Consider the following 25,891-nt stretch of genomic DNA (forward strand, 5'->3'; position numbering starts at 1 on the left):
ACATGTTTCCTTGATACTTTCCCGTACAAATGGCTTGTTTCCTCTTGTTATTCCTGGCCCTCCCTTGTTAAGTCATAAATCTCCCAAGAATAACCAGTCACTGTGTGGTGTAGAGGATCTCATTGCCTTTAGATTACACCTTCTTTGGCTTACAATTATCTAGGTGTTTCAGAAAGAGCAGGTGGATCCTCTTCAGATGAAACTACAGCAGGTGAATGGACTCGGCCAGGGCTTGATCCAGAGTGCCGGAAAAAACTGTGATGTGCAGGGTTTGGAACATGACATGGAAGAGATCAACGCTCGGTGGAACACATTGAATAAAAAGGTGAGTATACTGGGAATGGAGGGCAGGGAAAAGAGACATTGCAATCTCTGGTTTCCCTGGCACCTGAATGCAAATAAAAATTTGCAGTTCCAATCTGTAGTTACAAAAAGGGGTGAGTAGTCATTTAAAAGCTCTCTCCTTTCTCGTAATGAACCTCCATGTCTGTGATACAGGTTGCACAAAGAATCGCACAACTCCAGGAGGCTTTGTTGCATTGTGGGAAGTTCCAAGATGCCTTGGAGCCATTGCTCAGCTGGTTGGCAGACACTGAGGAGCTCATAGCCAATCAGAAACCCCCATCTGCTGAGTATAAAGTGGTGAAAGCACAGATCCAAGAACAGAAGGTAAGTGAGAATGTTGGGGCAGTGAACTGTAACAGCCGTAGGGAATGACAGACAGCACATTTGCTTATGGTTTCAGGAGCATATTCAGGGGTTTTAGTAGAATCCTAACCTACCTTGTGTGATCCAGAAAAGAAAGATGGAAATTGATTTTCATCATCTTACTTTATAATCTCCTAGATTACCATGACATGTATTGAACTGAACAATTTTGCTTGTTCACTTATCCTATTTCAGTGTTTCAGTCACCACTTTATCTTAAGAGGTTTTTAGTGTTTTTTGGGTCAGTAATATTTAAATAATGTATATCATGTATAAGGTTCTATCTATATATGTATATATTTTTGGTTTAATTTCCATTTCAGTGCCTTTTTCTTCTGGTTCAAACTAAGTTCCCTATCAGTCACATAATGATAGTCACTGCTCCATTTAAAACCCTAAGTGTATGAAAAGTTTATATGGGTGGTAGGAATTATATCTCATGTTTTTGCCTCAGGATGAAAAAAAAAAAACTTCATTATTCAATTAAACTTAGGGCTCAGTGGGGTGAGGTTTTGCATTTTGTTTGTTTTCCTTGTTTCAGATTTTAAAGTGACCCCATGTTATCACTTTTCATTCCTTTTAAACATGTACATCAGTTGCTCCAGCGGCTCCTAGATGATCGAAAGGCCACAGTAGACATGCTTCAAGCAGAAGGAGGCAGAATAGCCCAGGCAGCTGAGTGGGCTGATAGAGAGAAGATCACTGGGCAGTTGGAGAGTCTTGAAAGTAGATGGACAGGACTACTCAGCAAGGCAGCAGCCAGGTAAAGCCACTGGGGTTTTGAGGAATATAGGTCAGAGGCAGTTTCTGACTTGTATCACTGAGGTGCTCTAAAAGCCCCTGGATGATTCATACAGTGCTTTGGTAGGTGCTTAACGGCTTTTATCTTGAAGAGAGATAAGTTTTTAGAGGTGATCCTCATAACCAGAGTAACTCAGGAAATGAGCCTAAGCTACTCCATAAATTTCTGAGACCTGGAAGACTCATTGCTTTTTGGTGGTGTTCTGTTGCAATATAATCTTGGTTCCAAACAGCAGACGCAGACTCCTACAATCCAGCCAAGTTATTTTCTGAGTTTTGGAAACAGATTTTTTCCATTCATATTTATAAATAATGTTTTCGATACTTGGAGTTGAAATTTATCATGTTCTTTTCCGTTAGCTTATCCTAATATTAGATGTTCTTAAATCTAGGAGCTAGTCTGTGGTTCTGTTAAATGAGCATTCAAGAGATGCATGGACCTTCTTCACTAAATGGCCACAAGACAGGCAGTATACTTTTCTCCTCCAAGGAAGTGCTTTCTCTTTCCGTAGCTATAAGTTAGCCCAGTGTCACTTGAGCTTAATAAGTCACACCGTGTCTTTACTTTTAGCTTATACTGTTCTCAGTTTTAAAAATAAATGATAAGTAATCAGAAATCAGTATGAGAGTTGTAGAGCTGATCATGTATTATCTAGGTAGCCACGGGCCGTCTTCAGATATAACCCCCTCTTCAGTCTCTTTACTTCTACCCATCCATGGCTTGCTTATTTCTTATCTGAGCTACAAAGTATTTGCTTGCTCCACGTTAGTGGGAGAAACAAATGAAAGAATTCAACTTATTTTCATTTCCAAATTGCACCACTTTTCTTCTGTCTCTCCATCCATTTCCACTAATAGCACCATTAACCTTCCAGTTTCCTAGGCTTAAAACCTCAGCCTCATTTTTTACCCTTTTTTTCCCCCCTGCTTTGTGTCCCATATCTATCAGGATGCTAAATTCTGTCCATTTCACTTCTACAGTGTCTTTCCTCTCCGTCCATTTCTCTAATTCCCACTCGCCTCAGTTCATGACTTACAAACTCTCACTTGGGCTAGTTCCCATGAGGTAGCCTCCTGATCATCACTCCACTGCTGCTTACCCTCAGGCCTTCCCCTCTTTGCACGCTCAGAGACATTTAATGACTCCCTGTTGCCTATAAAATAAAGTCTCTTTAATCCAACATTCAAAGCCCTCTACTGTTTGGCCCTAACCTACCTTTTTTTTTTTTTTTCGGTTACGCGGGCTTCTCACTGTTGTGGCCTCTCCCGTTGCGGAGCACAGGCTCCGGACGCACAGGCTTAGCGGCCATGGCTCACGGGCCCAACCGCTCTGCAGCATGTGGGATCCTCCCGGACCGGGGCACGAACCCGTGTCCCCTGCATCAGCAGGAGGACTCTCAACTACTGCGCCACCAGGGAAGCCCCCTAACCTACCTTTCTTAGTTTCCACTGTTCTCATTCCTTGGGGGCGCAGTAAACCGTATTCGATTCTTCAGTATCTTCTGTCAGTTCCCTAATTCTGTCTTTGCTGATGGTGTTGCCTCTTCCATGAAATGCTTCTGTTCATCTCCCCTGCTTTTATGAAGGTTTTCTTTATTCCTCAAGCATAGAACAATTTCACTTTCCTCTTAACTGCTGTAACTCATCATCTGTACCTTGTATTATGGTCATTATTTTATGTACTTACCTCCTAGGTCCTTAAGCTCACTAAAGTCATGGTTTGTTCCTAATGTATCTTTTTATGACTCTTTCCTTCTGCCCTACTTGCTTCCATCCTAGTCTAACACAGTTTCTGAGCCAATATTTTAAAGAAATACCAAGAGCAGCGTCATTTGTTGTAGACATTCTAAAGACTTTTGTTTAGATTCTTTAATATTGGATTTTTGATGCCTCTAAATTATTTTAGCTCTTCTCTTTGCTACCCCAAATCCTATTACATTGATTCCTTCAAACTTTCAGATTCCAAAATCAGAGGTGAGTAAGAAAGACATAGAAATTAGGGGCTATTTTTTTTAAGAATGAAATTTTTTTAATTTAGAATTTAAAAAAGAATAGGTACATGTATATGTATAGCTGAATCACTTTGTTGTACACCTGAAACTAACACAACATTGTTACTCAACTATACTCCAGTATAAAATATAATATTTTATTCTTTTTTAAAAAAAGAATAAAATCTATAAGCAAGTCATTAACCAATTAAAATAACCCACCAAGCAATATTTTAAAAATGAAATTTTTGATTAATAATATTTAAGATTATATGTTTTAGTTGTATTATTAATTCAAGATGTATTTTGCAAGTGGACATAAACTAAGAAAGGAAATTCTATACTTTATATTGACATTTAAAAATAGCATCTAGAAATATATATATATATATATATATATATATATTTTTTTTTTTTTTTTTTTGTACGCTGCCCTCTCACTGTTGTGGTCCCTCCCGTTGCGGAGCACAGACCCCGGACGCGCAGGCCCAGTGGCCATGGCTCAAGGGCCCAGCCGCTCCGCGGCATGTGGGATCCTCCCGGACTGGGGCACGAACCCACGTCCCCTGCATTGGCAGGTGGACTCTCAACCACTGCGCCACCAGGGAAGCCCTATATTTTTCTTTATACTCGAGCATAATTAAATTTCCAGATAATTAAGATGGCAGATCTTTATATTAAATCATTTCTTATTAAGATAAGTTTGTCCAGAGTAGGTGTTCAGTGAAGGTTTTCTGAAATAAAAGTCACATGCTTTCAGGGCCTTTTCAGATGACATAGCACTGAGTCTGTTTTTAATGCTCCAGCGTCATCGTCATGGCCTTTGATTGTTAATCTGTGTGCTCGTGCAGTTCTGCGGTGGTTTTTCTGTCTGTTGCTTATTAGGCTGCCTCCAGCATTCAGGCTTCCTCTCTCCTTTTGTAATTTGCTGAGTTTAATCTACAGGGTATTTGAAATCCAAGCTAAGTGTGGATGTTACATTAAATAAGATTTAAGATTCCAGATTTAAGATTCCAGTTATAAAGTCCATAGATCTTTTGGCTGCTGTTGGCCTTGGCAAATTCAGCTAGTTTGAGGTCATTTTTTGCCTTGAATCAGAATTCAGAGTTATGCTCTGGGGCTTGAAATTACTAGAAGCCTGACTGGATTGGGGGAGATAGGAAGGGAGGTTCTCATTCATAGCTTGGTCTGCCTTTGCTCTTCAAATGCTCTCTCTTCTCTTCACTCACAAGTGAAGTAGCAGTGATGGGGAAAGAGAAATGAAAACTGATGATTTTTTTTTTACTCCTTTAAACTTTATTTTGGTCACATTTACAGAGGATGCACATGCCACATCCAACAGGAGAAAGAGTAGTAGAGGGCTTCCCTGGTGGCGCAGTGGTTGAGAGTCCGCCTGCCGATGCAGGGGACACGGGTTCGTGCCCCGATCCCGGAAGATCCCACATGCCGCGGAGCGGCTGGGCCCGCGAGCCATGGCCGCGGAGCCTGTGTGTCCGGAGCCTGTGCTCCGCAACGGGAGAGGCCACAGCAGTGAGAGGCCCGCGTACAGCAAAAAAAAAAAAAAAAAAAAAAAAAAAGAAAGAGTAGTAGAAGGTCTGATTATAATCCTCATTGTACTATTGCTACCCAGTGGGCAACCTGGAAAGATCTTCCCTTAAGCCTTCAGGGTTGGTTTTCTCTTTTGTAATAGTGGGATAATTCTGCCTACCTTACAAGGGCATGACAAAATCAAAATAAGGTACTGCTTATGAAAGCCTTTAAAACAGCAAAGTGCTGTTTATGTGTGTTCTGTTTACTATTGATATTTCAAATGTGCCTCATTAAGATTGGTCTTTTACTGAATATAGTACTATTATCAGTCTTAATGTGACTTTTTGCCTGAGCAGCTTGTTCTATATATTTGTGTAGGCAAAAACAGCTGGAAGATATCCTGGTTCTGGCCAAACAATTCCATGAGACAGCTGAGCCTATTTCTGACTTCTTATCTGTCACAGAGAAAAAGCTCGCTAACTCAGAACCTGTTGGCACTCAGACTGCCAAAATACAGCAGCAGATTGTTCGGCACAAGGTAGGAAGTAGTTATGGTAAATGAAAACACAGAATTGGAACCAGAAATCCTAGAAAACTGCCTGCAGCATTCTATAAGATGTGTTTTGTGAGGGTTTTTTAATAAGTTTAATTTAAAATATGGTCCAGTTATTAATTGGATAGTCACATTCTTGAAGTAAAAATAGAAATGGACTAATAGGCTGCTATCAGGAAAAACAGCTTTTGTTCTCTGTCTTTATGTTATTTTTGCCCTTCAGTAGGTGAACTTTTATATTATTATTTATTATATCGTTTGTGATTCATTGTTTCATGTCTACTTCTCATTTATTTTGTTTCTGTTATTCATTTTTTCCATCTGGATTTCCAGGCTCTGGAGGAAGAAATAGAAAGCCATGCAACAGATGTGCACCAGGCAGTCAAACTTGGGCAGTCCCTCTCCTCCCTGACATGTTCTGCAGAGCAGGGTGTACTGTCTGAAAAGCTAGACTCATTGCAGGCCCGATTCAGTGAGATTCAAGACCGGTGCTGTCGGAAAGCAGCCCTGCTTGAACAAGCACTGTCTAACGCTAGGCTGTTCGGGGAGGATGAGGTGGAGGTGCTCAACTGGCTGGCTGAGGTTGAGGACAAGCTCAGTTCAGTGTTCGTAAAGGATTACAGACAGGATGTCCTGCAGAAGCAGCATGCCGACCACCTGGTATTCGTGTTTTCCATTCTTACTGATTATGTTACTAAGTTATTTTGTAATTTTGATTCACGTTTCTCTTCATTTCTCTCTCTTTTTTTAAATTCCAAACATTTCAACTTTATTTTATACACAAGTGCATAGTTACAGACTGGACTAATCTATATTTTGATGACTTACATGGAAATACTTGTACTTAACAGACTGAATCAATAATTCTAGAAAATGATCCAGAATGTAATCGGGCCATCTCAATTCCAACTCATGTTTTACATCATTAAGGAATGTATCATTCAGTTTCCACTTGAGCAGTTATGTGAAAGAGAATGTTCTGTAACAAAACCAGATTACCTAAATAGTAGTGCCTAGGGTTTTTTAATGTTTCTAGAATTTATATCCTCAAATTCCAGGGATTCTGTGTCATCTGAGTAGAAACAACAATTTGCCCCTTTTTGTTTCCGTTTTTGTGACATTTCCCTGGGGGTGGTAAAAATCAGCAAAGCAGGTTTTTGGTTTTAATAATCTTAGATTTTTCTGCTTCGTTGACTTCACATATTGAGAGTTTTTAACCAGGATCCTGATTTAAGTCAGCCCGTTCTTGCTGACTTTCTTCTGTTGAACTTTCCACCTTATTCTTTATTTTGGACATAGTAGACATTTTTGCTGAATTCTACTTCTACCTTTCTTGGGTTCACGTTTGGTACCAATAGATTAGTAAAGTGGATTTAGTCCTAAATCTCTTCTCATCAAAGGAAAGTTTGCCTATAAGTAACTGATTTCATTGTTTTGAGTAATTAAAGAAGGGGGTCACCAAAGAGAAAATGAAGGAATCAAATATCTCATGTTTAAACTGGTATTCATCTCTTTACTTTAAATTTGGTCTCCTAAAGGGCTCACATTTGTTTCCCTTTGTTGTGCCATAGTTTTAGGATTAATGGTATTCTTTCCTTTCAGGCTTTAAATGAAGAAATTGTTAATAGAAAGAAGAATGTAGATCAAGCTATTAAAAACGGCCAGGCTCTTCTTAAACAAACCACAGGTACTTTGAAAAATGCATCTCTTAGCACCTCTATGGTCCCACAGACAATTACATCAGCACCCTGCAGTAGCTACTTCTCTTTGCAGATAGGAGGAGCTTAGTACTCACTGATTGTATTACCATGTGCTCCCAGGTGACTGGCAGCTTGGGTTCCTATTTCCTGCTCAATCTTTTGAAAACTAAAACACTGTGTTGTCTCAGATCTGGTTATATATGAAGGCTCCCCCTGCCCTCCAATACGGTGAATGCCAGCATTTACTGAAAGGTGCTGGGAATGTGTAGGAACACCTGCAGTCAAACTCAGATCGTAATAATCTCAGGAGTCACTTCTTCTATTGATTGAAGGTGTATTTCCCACCTCCCTTAGTGTGGGATGCTAGGTGAAATCACTGCCATAGGGAGAGAGCATCTATAAAAGTTGAGCTCTGATTTGAAGAAAGGGAGGTTAAGAGGGCTCCCTCATATCCTATTAAGTGTGAATAATTGTGTGCTGTCTCCCACAGGTGAAGAGGTATTGCTTATCCAAGAGAAACTGGATGGCATAAAGACTCGCTATGCAGACATCACACTCACTAGCTCCAAGGCCCTCAGAACCTTAGAGCAAGCTCGGCAGCTGGCCGCCAAGTTCCAGTCCACGTATGAGGAACTGACCTCATGGCTGAGGGGGGTGGAGGAGGAGCTGGCAGCCAGTGGAGGACAGTCTCCCACAGGGGAGCAAATACCCCAGTTTCAGCAAAGGCAGAAGGTGAGCTGTCATTTCACACTGTAAAGGGAAAAAAATTTTCCTCTTAGAATCCTTCAGTTCAAATTCTTGTGTTTAATACCAACTATCTATACCTTAAATGTAAACCAGAAATTTCTGCCTGCCTCGTTTTTTGTTTATTCTTGGAAAATAAAATTTGTTATACAGACCTATATAAGAGCACTTGTTATGGTCTGAAGAGGAAAAAAGATTGACTCTCAAAACCCTAGGAAGGGCTTCCCTGGTGGTGCAGTGGTTAAGAATCTCCACCTGCCAATGCAGGGGACACAGGTTCAAGCCCTGGTCTAAGAAGATCCCACATGCCGTGGAGCAGCTAAGCCCACAACTACTGAGCCTGCGAGCCACAACTACTGAAGCTCGCGCACCTAGAGCCCGTGCTCTGCAACAAGAGAAGCCACCGCAATGAGAAGCCCGCACACCACAACAAAGAGTAGCCCCTGCTCGCTGCAACTGGAGAAAGCCTGCGCACAGCAGTGAAGACCCAACGCAGCCAAAAATAAATAAATAAAATTAATTTTTTTAAAAATTGTTTAAAAAAAAAAAACCGCAAGAAGCTTGCTTTATATGCAGCATTTTAGAATTTACTGTCATAGTTCATTCTCCAAAAGAGTACTTCATGGTTATGTTTGATTCTCCTGCAGGATCTAGTGCAATTCTAGATGTGCAGAAATACTGTGTAGGTACTTGTTGAGGTAAATATTTATGATTAAAGCATTATTTATCATTTCTACTGAAGTAAGGAGAAAAAAAGCAAAAAGCACCATTCATGTTACCCAGAGACAGTCTGGCTCGAGAAGTCTTGCAGACAGTTCTAAGCCGCTAAGCCTAAAGTCAGGCTGTGGAGTGATTGAAAAATCTGAGACAAGAAAAAAAATAAAACAAATAAGTGAAGGAAGGAGGTCAGAGCCCTGCTGGGATGTGTGGTAGAGAGAGCACTTTCCACCCAGCACAGCTGCTAATGTGCTTAATTTAGCAAGGGATGGCCTGAAAACTTTTTTTCCTCTTTAGGAGCTAAAGAAGGAGGTCATGGAGCACAGGCTGGTGTTGGACACAGTGAATGAGGTGAGCCGTGCTCTCTTAGAGCTGGTGCCCTGGAGAGCCAGAGAAGGGCTGGATAAACTTGTGTCTGATGCCAATGAGCAGTACAAGCTGGTCAGTGACACTGTTGGACAAAGGGTGGATGAAATTGACGCTGCTATTCAGAGATCACAACAGGTAATCTTTATAAACACCTCTGCATTAATATTTTAGGCAGCGTGAAGTACAAAACTATGACCCACATAAATACGGGCTCAGGAATAGGAATAAATGAGATCAAGCTAAATCTGATGCAACGGATCATTTCAGTGGTGGGAACTGATTAGGTAAAGGTATGTGAGGATGGATCTAGGTTTGACCAAAAATACTTGACCCCTTTGAGCAGAAAAGAACTTGGAGAAGAGAGTGTGTGAGCCCTTTCCTTGCTACTGCCCTGCTAAGAGGCAGATGGTGATGGGGGTAGTTAATATCTAGATCCAAAAGGTCCAAGTGCATCACAATCTTAGTTTGACATAATCAGCTGTTTTAGCATTAGATGGAAAAGGGGACAGAACCAAGAACTATAATTACTATCAAATATGCTAACCAAAATAGCAGAGCCATCCAAAATAGAACCCTTCCAAGTAAACACAGGTGTCATATTTCCCTCAATCTTTTTTCCTTCCTACTTTCTGGGAAAAGTTATTTGCTTTTCTTTGTAGCTGGATATGCACCTATTAATGTGCCATGGTGCAAAAAATAAATTAATATAACATGACTCCTTGAGTTCATAGTGATAAGCAAATGCTTTCTGAACCACAGAGAAGTTTGCTCTGATGCCCAGTGCATTCCTGTTGTGTCAATTAATATCCCTGATCTTGGACAGATATTTCAGTATGAAATTTATCACGCTTGGGAGCTCACTTTCCTTTAAATATTAGTGTAATTTGGCACCGTTGATGAGGAAGAGATAAAAGATTGAGGGACCTCATTAAACAGTGGTCACATAGAACATGTTCTTAGGTTTTGTATTTGTTGATGTCATTGCATTCCATTTAAAGGTTTGGTGTTCTTCTGGGGTCGTAGGGTTCTTCAGCTGAGCAAGTACTTCAAGTTAACTTGACTCAGCCGTCTGCCGCCATGTTAGTTTGTATTTAAACACATGACTACTACTGTTTAGAGCATGGGTAAGAAAGAGGATTGGCAGAAAAAGCACAGCCTCATAAAAGTACTCTCACTAGAAAGTGTATTTCTTTTGAAGAGTCTTGGTTTCCATGATTGTTTCTAGCCGTAGAACCACTAACTGGGTTCTGTAACGTCTTTCTAAAGAAGTTGAAATAGGATCAACTCATATTTGTTGAAGTATAATCAACTCTAAATTGTCTGCATCTTGATTTGTGATTTTATGAAATTCTCACCAATTTTGGCTTTACTTCGTGAGATGTAAACTGTATTACTGAAAATCTAGGCCTTTCTATGTTGAATAAATTAGAATTCTCAGAAGGAGGACGTTGGCTGTAATATGTCCATTTTTCTTCAATATGTCTGTTAGTATGAGCAAGCTGCTGATGCAGAGCTAGCTTGGGTTGCTGAAACAAAACGGAAACTGATGGCGCTGGGTCCAATCCGCCTGGAACAGGACCAGACCACAGCTCAGCTGCAGGTACAGAAGGTAAGTGACGTATTCACTGTGTCCTGAGCTAGAAGAATCATCAGTCGCTTAAGAGTGACTAGCAGAGAGTTTCTGACTATCCCAAGTAAAGTAGAATGAGTCAGTGTCATGATGGTGGATAGAGACTAATTATATAAATATTTGGTTAGGATGAGGAAGAGATTTTTTGCTTTATGAAAAGGGTAGAAATAGGCCCATTAATCCAGGAAAGAGTAGTTAGCAATTTTCTTCCTGGTTTTCAGGAGGGCAGATATTCTTGTAAGCTGCTAAAAGATAAGCATTGAAGATGTGAAGATAGGCAAAGTGTCAAACTTTATAAGAACAGTCTTTGATGTGGCTTTTTTAAAGCAAAGAATTTTTCATAGGGTATGTCTGACTTTTCACTAACACAGGCTCGGGCTTCTTATCTTTCTTGACTTAACAATAGTTTACTTTTCAAAGGCTTTCTCCATTGACATCATTCGACACAAAGATTCCATGGATGAACTATTCAGTCATCGTGGTGAAATCTTCGGCACATGTGGGGAGGAGCAAAAAGCTATATTACAGGTAAACTACATTTATTTATTCACCATATTGTTCTTATCTTGATCATGGTGAATTAGAAGTACAATTGTGAAATGATAGTTTAAGATGGTTTTTTTTCCCCTCTATTACTGGTAGTGATACTTAAGTCCAGCTGGATGTTCTGGGGCATTCAGACTCCTAACTCTGTGTTCACAGATGTCTAAACAGCCGTACCGTATAATGTGAAATACACTGCAAATCCATCTTCTTTATAACAGAGGAATTGCTACTCATCCTCAGTCCATAATGAGTTATCTTTGAGTTACCTTTCCAGGTAGATAGATTTTTCAGAACCGTGTGCATATATTAATTCCTGCTTCAGGTCCTTCTAAAAAATCATTACCCATTTCTAAAAGAATTGACCAACAGAGTCCATTTCTACACCAGTTTTGTTTTTTATAAAGGGTATGGATAACCACTGTTTCCTCAGAAGTCTTCATAAATTGAGCTGCTCATCCTAAACATATAAAGCATAAACGCCAGGTTGGTGGAGACTTTTATCAGAGGGAAAAAGACAAATGAAACTTGATGAGCAAATACCCATCTTAGCCCCTGAGAGATTCAGTCAAACTGGCCTATTACAATAATGCTGTATCTAAAGTTGTAAAAGGTATTCACTAAAAGGTTAATTTTGGTGTGTTGTGCTTGTGCTATTTTACTGTTTGTGAAACTACTTTAATACTTCAAAAATTATAAAATTATGTATATGTATGATAGAAAAATTCAGTGGAGTGTAAAGAAAATAAAAATCACTTGTAATCTTACTAGATTAATCCATATTTTTTAGCATTTTAGTGTGTATTCCTTTAAACCTTTTAGTGTGTGTGTATATATATATATATATACCTATATATACTTAACATTTTTACTTTAAAGAAGGGTTCATCATAATAATGCTTACCTTTTTTTTGTTGTTCACAGGAAAAGACAGAGTCTCTAACACAACAATACGAAGCCATTAGTCTGCTCAATTCAGAGCGTTACGCCCGCCTAGAACGGGCACAGGTCTTGGTGAACCAGTTTTGGGAAACATATGAGGAGCTCAGCCCCTGGACTGAGGAAACTCGGACAGTAATAGCACAGTTACCTCCTCCGGCTATTGATCATGAGCAGCTCAGGCAGCAACAAGAGGAAATGAGGGTAAGGAGCATGCTGGGTTTTATTTAATCATAGAACTGAAAATGGGCTCTACAGTTTATTAAAAAGCAGCCTATTTATTAGTACCTACTGAGTATAAGTAAACGTTATGAAATTAATTCTTAACCAGTTAGAATTTTTTTGCACAGTAAAAATACATATCTGAATTATTTCCTTTGTCCTTTACTATGAATCAGTTAAAGAATAAGATGATGGAGGTGTCAGAAACCTGGGTATTACAGAAGTAAACAAAGCACCACGTAAAAATCAAGGGAGTTTAAAATCTTCCCAGTGACGGTGGGGTGTTATTAGACTTGGTTGTGGTTGGGTGGCCCTTTCCTTGTGGTTAGGCCGTAGCTGGAGTGAGAGCCTTCACTCAGGAATGTCAGAAAGCATTTGCTGCCTAGAGTTGAGATGAAAGGGAAATTTGTAGACACTTCAACTGATGCTGTTACCATTAAAGATAGTTTTTTTTAATGTTTATTTTATTTGTGGTGTATGATTCGTGTTGATTGCTATTTCTGTATTCCTGTAAGAGGAAGGATGTAAACTGGAAGTAGCCAGCAGTAAAGTCAAGGAGCGATTGGATTACCAGAAATGTTGCTGTTTGTAGCTGGTCCTGCTTAGTGTCTCCCAGTCTGGGCAGGGAGACAGACATTAAATCATGCAAACTACAGTAGGGTACGGAGAAGTATTTACAAGTACAGAAGACAGTGGAATACATTTGTATTGGAGGGTGAGAGTGAGAGAGGATTTCTGGGAAGCTTCCTGGGTGGTGGAACATGTGAACTGGCTTTTGAAACTGAAGGGAATTAGAGTCAGAGCCTAAGACTTAGATTTTTTTCCCTCCATAAACGGTGAGATGTTGGGACTTGCTGGGTTTTAGTAACTCAGTTTGTTCATTTGGTATGAGCTCTGATCAAAGTATTTCAACAAAAACTGGTATAAGAAGGCTCATTTTATTTTAATCCATATTTCTTTGCATAGCAACTAAGGGAATCCATTGCTGAACACAAACCTCATATTGATAAGCTGCTAAAGATAGGCCCTCAACTAAAGGAGTTAAACCCTGAAGAGGGGGAAATGGTGCAAGAAAAATACCAGAAAGCAGAAAATGCGTATGCCCAAATTAAAGAGGAGGTGCGCCAGCGGGCCCTGGCTCTGGATGAGGCTATTTCCCAGTCAGCTCAGGTATGTGTGTGTCTTAAACTCTTATAACCTTCAACTGTCCTTTAGTCTAAGCAAGAGGCTCTGTATCAGTATGCCCCTGTGCTCAGGAATGTCCAGACTAGTATGCTGGTGATACATTATCAAGAGACTGGGAGCCTTTGCCTGTCTGCATTTTTATTCCAGGGAGCATTGGTTATACTGACAACTATAAGAAGGGTGAAATGCTTCTTGGCTGGTATATATTGCCTGTTGATGGTTTCCTTGAAAATTTTATATTGTGATAATCCTTTAGCAGGGATGATTTTGGGTAAATTCATCTTGAAGCAACAAATGCCTCAAGAAGTCAAGTTCCTATTGGGCCTGTTGCTTTCAAGATTTAGACAGCACATTCGTTTTCCTATTCATGAGGCCACCAGCTAGCTCCTAGTTCAGAGAAAGATGCTTGACTAGGGAGAAGGTAGAGTCAAGGAGAAACAAACCACCAGCAGTGGAGTTTAAAGCATGTAACTACATACTTTCCAACTAATATATTACTGTTATGTCTGGGTAATTTATTCCTATGTTTGGTCAATATTCTTGGTTAATATTTGTACTTACTCAAGTTTTTCCCCCCCACCTTCCGTCCCATCTCTCACTCACATTGTGGAATGTGTTACTTTGTGTTGTTGCTGCCTGCTCCTGTCTTCCCCACATCGTCACATTTCATTGTTGTGTTGACCGCGCCCACCATTACAGATTACAGAGGTAAGGTACCCACCCCCTTGGGATTAGGGTGTTTTTATGAAGCTGAGAATTGAGAGGATTATTTATAAGGAAATTTCCCTTAACTTTAGTGGAATAAATTTTATTAATGCAGTTTATTATGCCAGTTTCATTTGGGGCAGAACCTAGAAGTGAGGGAGTGATGGGAAGGGATTTGCTTGTTTACCATGTTATTTCCTATAGGACATTTAACAGTCGGCAAGCGTTATTCTAATGAATGAATCCAGAGTTGGCTTTAGGGGGCAGACTTGTCTGTTTTGCTCCCTTTTGTCCCCTCTCTGCTTCATATTACAAATTAAGATTTTACAATTAGAGATATGTTGTTCAGAGTACCAGAAAAGTGGAAAGGGCAGTAGTTCTCTCTGAATAAGGTTAGATTTGGCCTTCCCTAATTATCTTTCATCGTGCAGACATTTTAGTTTCTTACTATTACACTGGTGGGTTGTCAAATTGCATGCCATGATACTTCTAAACTCCAAGTCATGTAGCATATTGAGTTCCCCATCCATTTATACGGTTGGTGCAGGGCATCTAACTTCTTGGTCTACTCTGTTGCATGCAACTGTCATCTGAGATGTTGACACACTGACTCTCACTGGTTTCATAGTCTTGTCCCTTTTTCATCGCGTTAGTTGGAATAGGGGAAGTATTGTGGCAGCATTAAGGATTTGAGTTGATTTTTCGTATAGTAAGTAATAGCTTTTTGATTCTTAAACATTTACTTTTTCTGATGGGCCAGCTCTGGTGTACTATGCCCAAAACAGTTTCTTAGACAAACCCAACACTTGACAGCCATGGGGCTAGGCTGAGCATAGGTTTTATCCTAAACAGTAGTAGGTTTATACACTGGCCTTAATCCCTAACATTTACCCCAGAAGTGTGACGAAGTACTGCTGTGATGGCTAATGGTCCGATATTTGTTTAGTTCCATGATAAAATTGAGCCCATGTTGGAGACTCTGGAGAACCTTTCCTCTCGCCTGCGTATGCCACCACTGATCCCTGCTGAAGTAGACAAGATCAGAGAGTGCATCAGTGACAACAAGAGTGCCACCATGGAGCTGGAAAAACTGCAGCCATCCTTTGAGGCCCTGAAGCGCCGTGGAGAAGAGCTCATTGGGCGATCTCAGGGAGCTGACAAGGATCTGGCTGCAAAAGGTACTTGATTAATCATTTTTTAAAAGTCGATAGAATAAATTCTAGGCTGTGGTTACTTCCAACATCCCACCAGATGTACTTCATTGAATGCAAAGACAGTGCCTAAGTAATGAGTATTCCACGAAGTCATTTAGAATTCAGAACACATCTCCCCATTGAAATAAGGTTACAATTGGTAGTTAGATTCCCAGACCAGGAAACAAATGCTCCTTTACCCCCTAATATGAGGAAACTGCAGTACCAGTAGTGGGTAGAACATAACTACCTTTTATAACACTTTCCATGGGAAACATAGCAGGTTCAACACGGAACACTGGAAACAGAGTTCTCATTTCAGCCCCTTTATAAGTATCTTAGCAGTACTTTTATAGTAGATGATGTATCTTAGTAGTACTTTTATAGTAGATGATAACTCATTTCCAGATTACCTCTGTGATCTCTTTATGTGGGAGACCAACGTAAGTGATAAATGAGAAGATAGAAATAATTAATAATAAAGCTAAGATAGAAAACTCTCCTTCAGTTATACATTTTTAGAGCCTTTTAAGGATAATTTCAGTGAAAATAGGATTAGATCTAATTTCTGATGAGACTGATTTTAAGTCCTTAGAAAAAGCCTGTTCACTCTTCTGTACCCCTCAGAAATCCAGGACAAATTGGATCAAATGGTATTCTTCTGGGAGGACATCAAAGCTCGGGCTGAAGAGCGAGAAATTAAATTCCTTGATGTCCTTGAACTAGCGGAGAAGTTCTGGTATGACATGGCAGCTCTCCTCACCACCATCAAAGACACCCAGGACATCGTCCATGACTTGGAAAGCCCTGGCATTGACCCATCCATTATCAAACAACAGGTTGAAGCTGCCGAGGTAAGAAACAAAACACCTTCTCTCATGTGTTTGTCCTCTGGGAAAGCACTGTATCCAACTGTGTTGGATGTTAACTGCTTAGCCAGGCTGAGTGCCTTAAAAGTTTTTGTGTTTTTTTTTTTTTAAGCTTAATAGTATGTCTTTACACTAGGAAGAAAATACCTGCTCATTATAGATTTTTCTTTTTTTAATGTACAAGTTTTACCACTTTGTATAGGTACATACAACCTCCACTGGTCATGATATAGAGCAGATCCATCACACAAAAGTAATTCTGTCATCAATTTTAAACTTAACACTTCTTTTTCTAGCCTTTTGGGGGATCCTAGTTTTTATTAAATGCATTTCTCACCTCATTTTGTCCATTTAGCCCAAGGCAAGACTGTCTTGCTATTCTATATTCTCTCTCTTATCACTCATATCTTTCTTTTACTTCAGCCATTTCCACCTCCCCACCCCTGTCATTGCCAGTCCGTGAACCATTTTTTAGGATCTGGCACAGAACTGACTTTCTTTGAGATTATATAGCCTAGCATTCCTATTATGCTCATCTCCCAGCTCTTAGATATGTGACTTTTGTACTCTGTTATTTTATCCTAGTTAATTTTCTTCTCTGTAATAAACTTCTGGTTGTAGATTATAATCTCCTTGGACCTTTGGTAAATTATTGAAGCTCACTGCACCTTTCTCAGACTTTTATGTATTTATTGTTAATATATAAAAATATATTTGATGTATATATAAGAAAAATAACCAGACTCTGAAGCTTCACTATTTAGATGAGTGAAATATTAAGAACACTGGAAGACGTTAATGAAATTGACCGTTCTGTTCAACATCTGCTGTCGATGGGGGTATAAATTACATTTGCAAAGTTTGGGAAGTTCTGTTCTGCTTTCTGTTTTGGCTTATGTTCTGTTCATTTACATGTAGACTATTAAGGAAGAGACAGATGGTCTGCATGAGGAACTGGAGTTTATTCGAATCCTTGGAGCAGATTTGATTTTTGCCTGTGGAGAAACTGAGAAGCCAGAAGTGAAGAAGAGCATTGATGAGGTGTGGAGAAGTGGACAAGGGGTTCAGACAAAACGTTACTGGACTCACACTAAGAGTGGGATTCATTGGAGAGTCTGATCCACTGTTTTTCCCCTAGATGAATAATGCCTGGGAGAACTTAAACAAAACATGGAGAGAGAGGCTGGAAAAGCTTGAGGATGCCATGCAAGCCGCTGTGCAGTATCAGGACACTCTTCAGGTGAGAGGCCATGAGGTGACCACCATGGAAACACAGGTTCCGTGGTCTCTTTGTCATATTCTAAGTCCAGCGTGAGTCGGTCACCTTCACAGGACTGCAACATTCTCGAACCAAAGACAGGCTGTTTCTTTATTTCTAGCCAAAGTTTCCCACTTCTAGCAAGAAAAGTTTTGACATCCGAATTTCTAGTCTTCTTGCCATGTTTTTCATCATATTATCTATCCTCACAGTGGCTGTAGAGTAAAGCTGGCCTTGCTGTCAAAATCATTGCTTGCTAGAGGTCCCAACCCAGGTTATCTCAAAGCACAGCACAGTACGGTAGCTTCAGCACATTGTGGGCTTGCTAGCTGGCCATAAGAAATAGTAGTTTATTTTGGACATTATTCCAATCATGTTGGCTTTATCCTTAAGTCCCCATATTACTGAAATAAAGATCATTATCCCCTATTTCTGCCCCCAACCTCAGAGCACAAACAGCACAAAGTATTGGTACTTTGATTTATCTCTGCTTGTATTAGCAGAGATCATGCTAATTGTCTCCCAAGTCCTCATGGTTTTGTTTTTTGACTGTTTATTTGTATGTTTATTTTAGGCTATGTTTGACTGGCTAGATAACACTGTGATTAAACTCTGCACAATGCCCCCTGTCGGCACTGACCTCAACACTGTTAAAGATCAGTTAAATGAAATGAAGGTTTGTACCTGGGAATGGTTTTTGAAGAAGGGTTGCTTCTTTTTAGTTTTTAAAGACTTGGTTTGATGTTAACATTCACTGTGTCTTTGACAGGAGTTCAAAGTGGAAGTTTACCAACAGCAAATTGAGATGGAGAAGCTCAATCACCAGGGTGAACTGATGTTAAAGAAAGCTACTGATGAAACGGACAGAGACATTATACGAGAACCAATGACGGAACTGAAACACCTCTGGGAGAACCTGGGTGAGAAAATTGCTCACAGACAGGTAAGGCAAATGGTAGAGTACATAAAGTGGACTACTATCTCCTGTTTTCTAATTTCCTAACAAACGTTCCCTTTAAATCATTTTCTGAATAGCATAAGCTAGAAGGCGCTCTCTTGGCCCTTGGCCAGTTCCAGCATGCCTTAGAGGAGCTAATGAGTTGGCTGACTCACACTGAAGAGTTGCTAGATGCTCAGAGACCAATAAGTGGAGACCCAAAAGTCATTGAAGTTGAGCTCGCAAAGCACCACGTAAGTCTTTTCATTTTTCATCTCTAAGCCTATTGGTTTGAGACCAGATATTGCCATCAGAAGCTTTTTGATGTTTTTGTACCTTTTGATGTTGTGTGTACCCTAGAGGGCCAGGCTTAATGATACCTATAGAGGTAAATTATGTTGTTCAACATTTTTTAGGTTCTAAAAAATGATGTTCTGGCCCATCAAGCCACAGTGGAAACGGTCAACAAAGCTGGCAATGAGCTTCTTGAATCCAGCGCTGGAGATGATGCCAGCAGCTTAAGGAGCCGTTTAGAAACCATGAACCAGTGCTGGGAGTCAGTGTTACAGAAAACAGAGGAGAGGGAGCAGCAGCTTCAGTCGACACTGCAGCAGGTACACGCACTGTCCAAGTTAGGCGGGTGGGGCTGTGCACATGACAGCATTCAGAAGGAAGTCAATCTAAGTCGACAAAAGAAAAGCAGTTTGGGGTAGAACCCCCTCTGCCTTGAGAGGAGGGTCAGTTCTGTGCTGGACTTGTCTGGAAAGAACAGCTTTTAATTGGGTCATTCTTTTTGGATTAGTTTGTGGTCCAGTCCCTCTATCTACTATTCAAAGTTAGTAGATCTTTGCTGTAACGAACCTTGTTCACAGCTTTAGTTATTTTTTGGATCAAGTCAGGTCCCTCCATATCCATATTCAGCAGTACCTTAGTCAATCAATTCATCAGGTTATATCAGGCATCTCTGTTACAGTGAGGTCTGAAGGATTCTGCTCAATTCCGAAAATAAGTAAATACATTGGCCCCATAATCATCCAGCAACAGAACAACCCTGCGTGAGAGCAGCCTAAAATTCCTCCCTCAAAGAGATTCCTCATGTGGTCATTTAGAAAGTTTACTTTTGAAACTAGAATTGACTACTGACCTTGCTAATGTCTTTTCTCAAAAGGCCCAGGGTTTCCATAGTGAAATTGAAGATTTCCTCTTGGAACTGACTAGAATGGAGACCCAACTTTCTGCATCAAAGCCCACAGGAGGACTTCCTGAAACAGCTAGGGAACAGCTTGATACACATATGGTAATAGATTTCTTCAAATTGAGCATAAGCATCCCATTTTCAGTAGCTCCTTTCCGAATTCACAGAGATATATGTAGTTGGGAATCTACAAAGTAGTGCATTTTTACTGACAATATAGTACTTGGGGATTGCTGCTTAGGTACAGGCTTTTAACACCCTGCCATAAGCAGCAACAGGAAAGAGTCAACCAGAAATGCCCTGGGGAGCTGGCAAATTTCGAGTTAATCAGATTGACTGGCATAAGAATATTGATTTGAAGGTGAGAGCATCAAGACAAATACATGACACAGATATGGTTGTATTTAAGAAAAAGACTGCTGGGACTTCCCTGGCGGTCCAGTGGTTAAGACTTTGTGCTTCCACTACAGAGGCCAAGCGTTCTATCCCTGGTTGGGAAACTAAGATCCTGCATGCCGCATGGAGCAGCCAAAAAATTAAAGGAAAAGACTACTTGAGGGGGGGATTTAGGGAAATCCAATAGAAACTGACAGTATTTCCAGAAAGTGGCTGAGAACAAAAGGCAACATAATTTCTAGGCATATCCCTCAGGAAAAGGAGAAATAAATTATTGGCATCTATTTTTGTGATCTCTGATCCTTAAAAATTCTGTTGGTGACAAAATTATTTTTATATTAAGGAAGAATGGGTTTCATTTCCTAATTGTTCAGCAGTTGAATTCAATCCAAAAGAAAGGATTTTAATCAAAATGAGACCTTCCTTGGCTTTTCCAAACTGTGCTTGTAAATCTGGGTGGGTATCTTTCAGGGAACTGGCATTACTGATATCTTTCATGCCCTTATAGGAACTCTATTCCCAGCTCAAAGCCAAGGAAGAGACTTACAATCAGCTGCTTGACAAGGGCAGGCTCATGCTTCTCAGCCGTGATGATTCTGGATCTGGCTCAAAGACAGAACAGAGCGTAGCACTCTTGGAACAGAAGTGGCACGTGGTCAGCAGTAAGATGGAAGAAAGAAAGGTATCACCACAAAATTCAGTTTGATTACTGTTTGAGTAGTTTGCTTAATGATTACATGCAATCATCATCTAGTTTCTATGGAAGATTTTTCATTATATTGTAGCAAGCTAGCAGAACTGATACCCTCAGAACTGGCTTTGTGCTAAATCAAGCCATCTTTTCTGCCATTACGTTTCTATTTTCCATCCATGTCAAGTTGCATTGATGCTGATAGTTTCTGCCGATACTTGCTTTTATAATACTGCATTCCTTTTCTGCATCTACCAGTTAAGGCATTACTGCCTGTTACTGCTCAGTGATAGACTTAAAAATAGGTTTTGTTGGAGTTGGGAGGTTGGGAACAGCATGCAGGGAGTATCACTAATTATTCCTCACACGGAATTTGATGTCTAGTTACTAATACTCAAGAGCAGTAAATTGTATGTCCTCTTCTTACTCTTCCTCAAAAATCAAATTCTCCTCAAACGAAAAGTGATCAGAGATCAAGGCATTTGCCCCCAAACATTGTTTTTTATGAGCACAGAGTTCTAGAATATCACTCTGCATAGAGTTTCTGTGCTGGGCAGCTGCAACGGTAAAATATGTGTCCAAGTCCATTGGCCACATCCATTGAACAAGTAGTCGTTAAGCATGTATGTACCAAGCACTGTGCTAGGTGTACAGTGGAAACAATAAGGGCATGAGCTCTGTCATCATGAACTTTAATGTGCAGAAGGAAGTAGACCACATCTTCACACATATCAATGAACACTTTGAGAGAAGCATTAATTTCCTAGGGTCCCTCTAGTGTGGGGTCTGGTAGCTTCATTACATGAAGAGTGGGCAGAGGACCTGAGTGTATGGCTGTGTTCTAATTCTTGGACAGGGTCTTGTCTGTAATTCCTGCTGAATGTAGAACTAAGACTAGTTAAAGAAACCAAGGTAGATTCTGGGTCAAAATCAAGTAGTTTCTAGAGGGTTTTGCCACAATGGAACAAGTTGCCTCAAGGAATATAGTTTTGACCCTTGAACAACATGGGTTTGAACTGCGCAAGTCCACTTGTATGCAGGATTTTTTTTTCTTCACTAAGTATATCTACAGTACTACATGAACCCTAGTTGGTTGAATCTTTGGATTCAGAACCATGGATGTGGAGGGCAGACTTTAAAGTTACACACGGATTTCCAGCTTCTCGGAGGATCGACACCCCTAAACCCATGTTGTTAAGGGGTCAACTTTAGTTGGTGAATTGATCAAGCAAAGGCTAGCTGTCAATGACAGTTATTTCTGATTTTGTAAGAACATTACATTCCAGGATCACTAAAATTATTTAAGCCCTGTTAAAGACTATATAGATAAAATGATGTGGAAAGATTTCCTGCCATCTAGGAACTTGCAATATATTAATTGCTAAGCATTTCTATGATAGATTTGAGGTAGATTTCCTTTTCCCACTGAACTTGTTTAGACTGGGTCTATGCATTTTTATAACATTCATCACAGTGTTTTTTAGGTTACAGAAGTAACCTGAAAACACCAAGAGGAAAGTAGAAAGAATCCACAACCCATTTAACAGCAGTGAACATTTTTAGTGTACTTCTGAGGTTTCTTTCTGTGAACATTTTGCATATATTCATTTTTAGCAACCTGTCATTACTCTACTTTGCCTGCCTAGTAGACGGGCCAGGGGCAGAGGCCACCACTCAGATGTTTGGGGTAGAGGTCTCTGGGGATGGAGCTTGTAGACTGTGGAAGTGGGATGTACTCGTGGAGAGTAGCACACACCCTGAATGAGCCACTCTCTTTTGTCATTCTGATTTAGATCAAAATGACTAAAAATTTACATCTATGTAAATTGTCACATTTTTGTTTGAAATGTTCCGACTTTTATTACCTTTGTTGCTGTAGCATAAGCATAAGTTTCAGACTCAGACATTTTCAAGTGCCATATTTTCTGAAAACATATTCAAATAGAGAGCACTGCAGTGACCGTCATCTTCACAGTAAAGTGCTTTTCATTTAGTTGTTCTATGCCACAAAAAGGACATGAAAGGAGACTGAGACTTTGCCCAAAGTAGGTTGCAGATCCTGCAGCTGTCACCACTAAAGGGTCTGTTCACTTACATTTATTGAATGGCTTGAATGCCTTTATTCCTGTTCTTTAATGTCCCAGGAAGTGGGGAAAGGCAGAGAAAGCAACTTAGCTGCAAACTGTGCTCTTTCCTTTTCCAAGCACAGTTGTTTCAGTTTCAAACACTAGCACTAAAATGTCCCCTTCTTTGCAAACAGGGCATGTTTGGAGGTTGATTAAATGAGGCTTCCTTCTTAGAAGTCATTTCATTTGGTGTACAATTCACGCCTTTGTCCTTAAAACTATAATTCTTGAATTTGGCACTTTTCTCTCTGTGTGTGTGTGTGTGTGTGTGTGTGTGTTAAAATTTAGTCAAAGCTGGAAGAGGCCCTCAACCTGGCAACAGAATTCCAGAATTCCCTGCAAGAATTTATCAACTGGCTCACTCTAGCAGAGCAGAGTTTAAACATCGCTTCTCCTCCCAGCCTGATTCTAAACACCGTCCTTTCCCAGATAGAGGAGCACAAGGTAACAGTGGCATTACGATGCTGCCCTCCTTTTGAAAGCACCAATTGAAAGTGATGCTCCTTGATCTTATCTCCAGTTTAAAAAGAGCAATATTTTCCCCTCAGGTGTTTGCTAATGAAGTAAATGCTCATCGAGACCAGATCATTGAGCTGGATCAAACCGGGAATCAGTTAAAGTTCCTTAGCCAGAAACAGGATGTTGTTCTGATCAAAAATTTGCTGGTTAGCGTCCAGTCTCGATGGGAGAAGGTTGTCCAGCGATCTATTGAAAGAGGGCGATTGCTGGATGATGCCAGAAAGCGGGCAAAACAAGTAAGTTGTAAAAGAAAGATACTAATTTACTGAACAACCTTGGGCTGCATGTGTTGAGTCTCCGCATTGGTTCACATAAAAGTGCTGTGTAATGTGCATAGTCATTCCTGTTATAACGTATTTCTTACATAATTTTAGTTCCATGAAGCTTGGAAAAAACTGATTGACTGGCTAGAAGATGCAGAGAGTCACCTGGACTCAGAGCTGGAGATATCCAACGACCCAGACAAAATTAAACTTCAGCTCTCAAAGCATAAGGTACAGCAGTTCATTGCTCTTAGGTCCTGAGCTTGGTATTCACTGATTGTAGCTTGATAAAAACAAAGAACTAGTCAAAAGAAAACTAATCGGTTAATGTTAAACAGCCAAGATCATAGAGCCATTTTGTATCTGGACAGTGTCTAACCATGACAATTGCTCATTTAAATAAGAGTTCAAACAAAGTGACTGTGGGAGTAACCAGCTAAAACTGTGGGCTTTTAGAAATAGTCATGCACTGCTGTATGTGACACAGACAAAACCTTATAAATTTCTTCAGGGTAAGCTGTTGTTAATTTTAGTTCAAGAAGTAGTGACATTCATACTGTTTCTGGTTACCCACCTGAAAACTCGATGTCATCTGACTTTTAGCGTGGTTTTGTTTTGTTTTTTTTCCCCCTTTCTGAGAACAGGAGTTCCAGAAAACTCTTGGTGGCAAACAGCCTGTGTATGATACCACAATTAGAACAGGCAGAGCACTAAAAGAAAAGACTTTGCTTCCTGATGACACTCAGAAACTTGACAACTTACTGGGAGAAGTCAGAGACAAATGGGATACTGTTTGTGGCAAGTCTGTGGAGAGGTGAGTGTGAATGTCCCTTTCGTGGATCTGTGTGTTATCCCCAAAGTAACCAGGAGACAGTGATAGGATTCTAGAAAGTGGTAATAAAGCTAATGTATCAGTAACAGTAGCATCTTGCTATCTCCAGTTAATTCAGTGAGAGTTATGAAATAATTTGAATCAAATATATTAAAATAATCATATTTTAAACTTGAACCTTACTGTATTACAAAGAGAGAAGCCTATAAAACCAGGCCAACAGTAATAGAAGATCTGTAACTCTAAATACATGTAAATCACAAATTTGTAATGCCAGTAGCTGTCTCACTGAGTGTCTCTTGTGTCAGACGCTGTACAAATCCTCCAATCCATCTTGAGGCTCATTAACCCTCACAACAACCACTGAGGTGTGGGTACTGTTCTTCCCATTTTACAGATGAGGAAATGGTCACAAAGAGGTTTCTTAACTCCCCCATGCTCACTCAGCTAAAGCGGCAGAGCTGAGATTTGGTTCTAAAAGTTGTACTTTTATCCACTTGTACCAGCTATGCTATGTAAGCATTATGATACCTCTGTATTATTTGTACTCCCAATTTTTCAGATGAAGTGACTGAGGTTCAAAGAGACAGCCAGAGTCTCACAACTGGTGGAGAGTTAGGAGTTGAACTGCTGACTCCAGATCGTTAATAGAACCACCACCCTCTACTGGAGTGGTGTAATGTAAATAAAAAGACCTTGGGTTGTAGGGTGTGCATAGCATACCGTGTGCATAGCAGTTGGACTCTAAAATGCCAGAAGGGCATCTACACCGGCCTCCTGCACTATGCTTAATCCATTTTAGAGAGTGGTTTAATTTAAAATGTCTAAACATCTCTTAGTCACTTTTTATAGTATTTCTGACTGTTCTAACACAGTGGTCCCTCTCTAGATAAAGTTCAAGCAGTATTCCTGTTCAGTGGTCAGAATTGTGAGCCATTCATAAAAGAACCACTAAAACCAGTGAAGTTTGTGTGCTTTTCTCAGGCAGCACAAGTTGGAGGAGGCCCTGCTGTTTTCGGGCCAGTTCATGGACGCTCTGCAGGCCTTGGTGGACTGGTTGTACAAGGTGGAGCCACAGCTGGCTGAGGACCAGCCTGTGCATGGGGACCTGGACCTCGTCATGAACCTCATGGATTCCCACAAGGTGAGGGGCGAGATCTGGGCTGCGTGGAGGGCAAAGCCATTGGGTCCTGCACCTGTGTGTGCCTTTGGCTCATGGTACCCTTCTACAGCTCCCCTAGAAAGAAAGTCTGAAAGAGCCTGTGTCTCTGCTTG

The 25,891-nt window shown here is 40.3% G+C and overlaps 1 protein-coding gene across 19 annotated transcripts in view; it reads left to right on the forward strand.

Moving 5' to 3' along the window:
* Window positions 1-25,891, forward strand: part of MACF1 (microtubule actin crosslinking factor 1) — a gene marked incomplete at its 5' end in the record, with an annotated part of 343,589 nt that overhangs the window by 288,940 nt on the left and 28,758 nt on the right. For all 19 annotated transcript variants that reach the window (XM_082612369.1, XM_082612354.1, XM_082612360.1 and 16 more), the window contains 27 exons: window positions 164-325; window positions 499-669; window positions 1,305-1,471; window positions 5,409-5,568; window positions 5,917-6,243; window positions 7,186-7,270; window positions 7,774-8,015; window positions 9,042-9,248; window positions 10,603-10,722; window positions 11,164-11,271; window positions 12,211-12,429; window positions 13,414-13,617; window positions 15,284-15,515; window positions 16,158-16,384; window positions 17,318-17,440; window positions 17,538-17,639; window positions 18,232-18,333; window positions 18,427-18,600; window positions 18,693-18,848; window positions 19,011-19,208; window positions 19,763-19,891; window positions 20,694-20,867; window positions 23,291-23,446; window positions 23,551-23,757; window positions 23,896-24,015; window positions 24,429-24,598; window positions 25,601-25,760. In XM_082612369.1, coding sequence (XP_082468495.1) covers window positions 164-325; window positions 499-669; window positions 1,305-1,471; window positions 5,409-5,568; window positions 5,917-6,243; window positions 7,186-7,270; window positions 7,774-8,015; window positions 9,042-9,248; window positions 10,603-10,722; window positions 11,164-11,271; window positions 12,211-12,429; window positions 13,414-13,617; window positions 15,284-15,515; window positions 16,158-16,384; window positions 17,318-17,440; window positions 17,538-17,639; window positions 18,232-18,333; window positions 18,427-18,600; window positions 18,693-18,848; window positions 19,011-19,208; window positions 19,763-19,891; window positions 20,694-20,867; window positions 23,291-23,446; window positions 23,551-23,757; window positions 23,896-24,015; window positions 24,429-24,598; window positions 25,601-25,760 — 4,602 coding nt within the window. The remainder of the gene's footprint in view (window positions 1-163; window positions 326-498; window positions 670-1,304; window positions 1,472-5,408; window positions 5,569-5,916; window positions 6,244-7,185; window positions 7,271-7,773; window positions 8,016-9,041; window positions 9,249-10,602; window positions 10,723-11,163; window positions 11,272-12,210; window positions 12,430-13,413; window positions 13,618-15,283; window positions 15,516-16,157; window positions 16,385-17,317; window positions 17,441-17,537; window positions 17,640-18,231; window positions 18,334-18,426; window positions 18,601-18,692; window positions 18,849-19,010; window positions 19,209-19,762; window positions 19,892-20,693; window positions 20,868-23,290; window positions 23,447-23,550; window positions 23,758-23,895; window positions 24,016-24,428; window positions 24,599-25,600; window positions 25,761-25,891) is intronic.

This window comes from Mesoplodon mirus (genome assembly GCF_964341445.2).
Source record: "Mesoplodon mirus genome assembly, chromosome: 3".
Classification (NCBI taxonomy): domain Eukaryota; kingdom Metazoa; phylum Chordata; class Mammalia; order Artiodactyla; family Ziphiidae; genus Mesoplodon; species Mesoplodon mirus.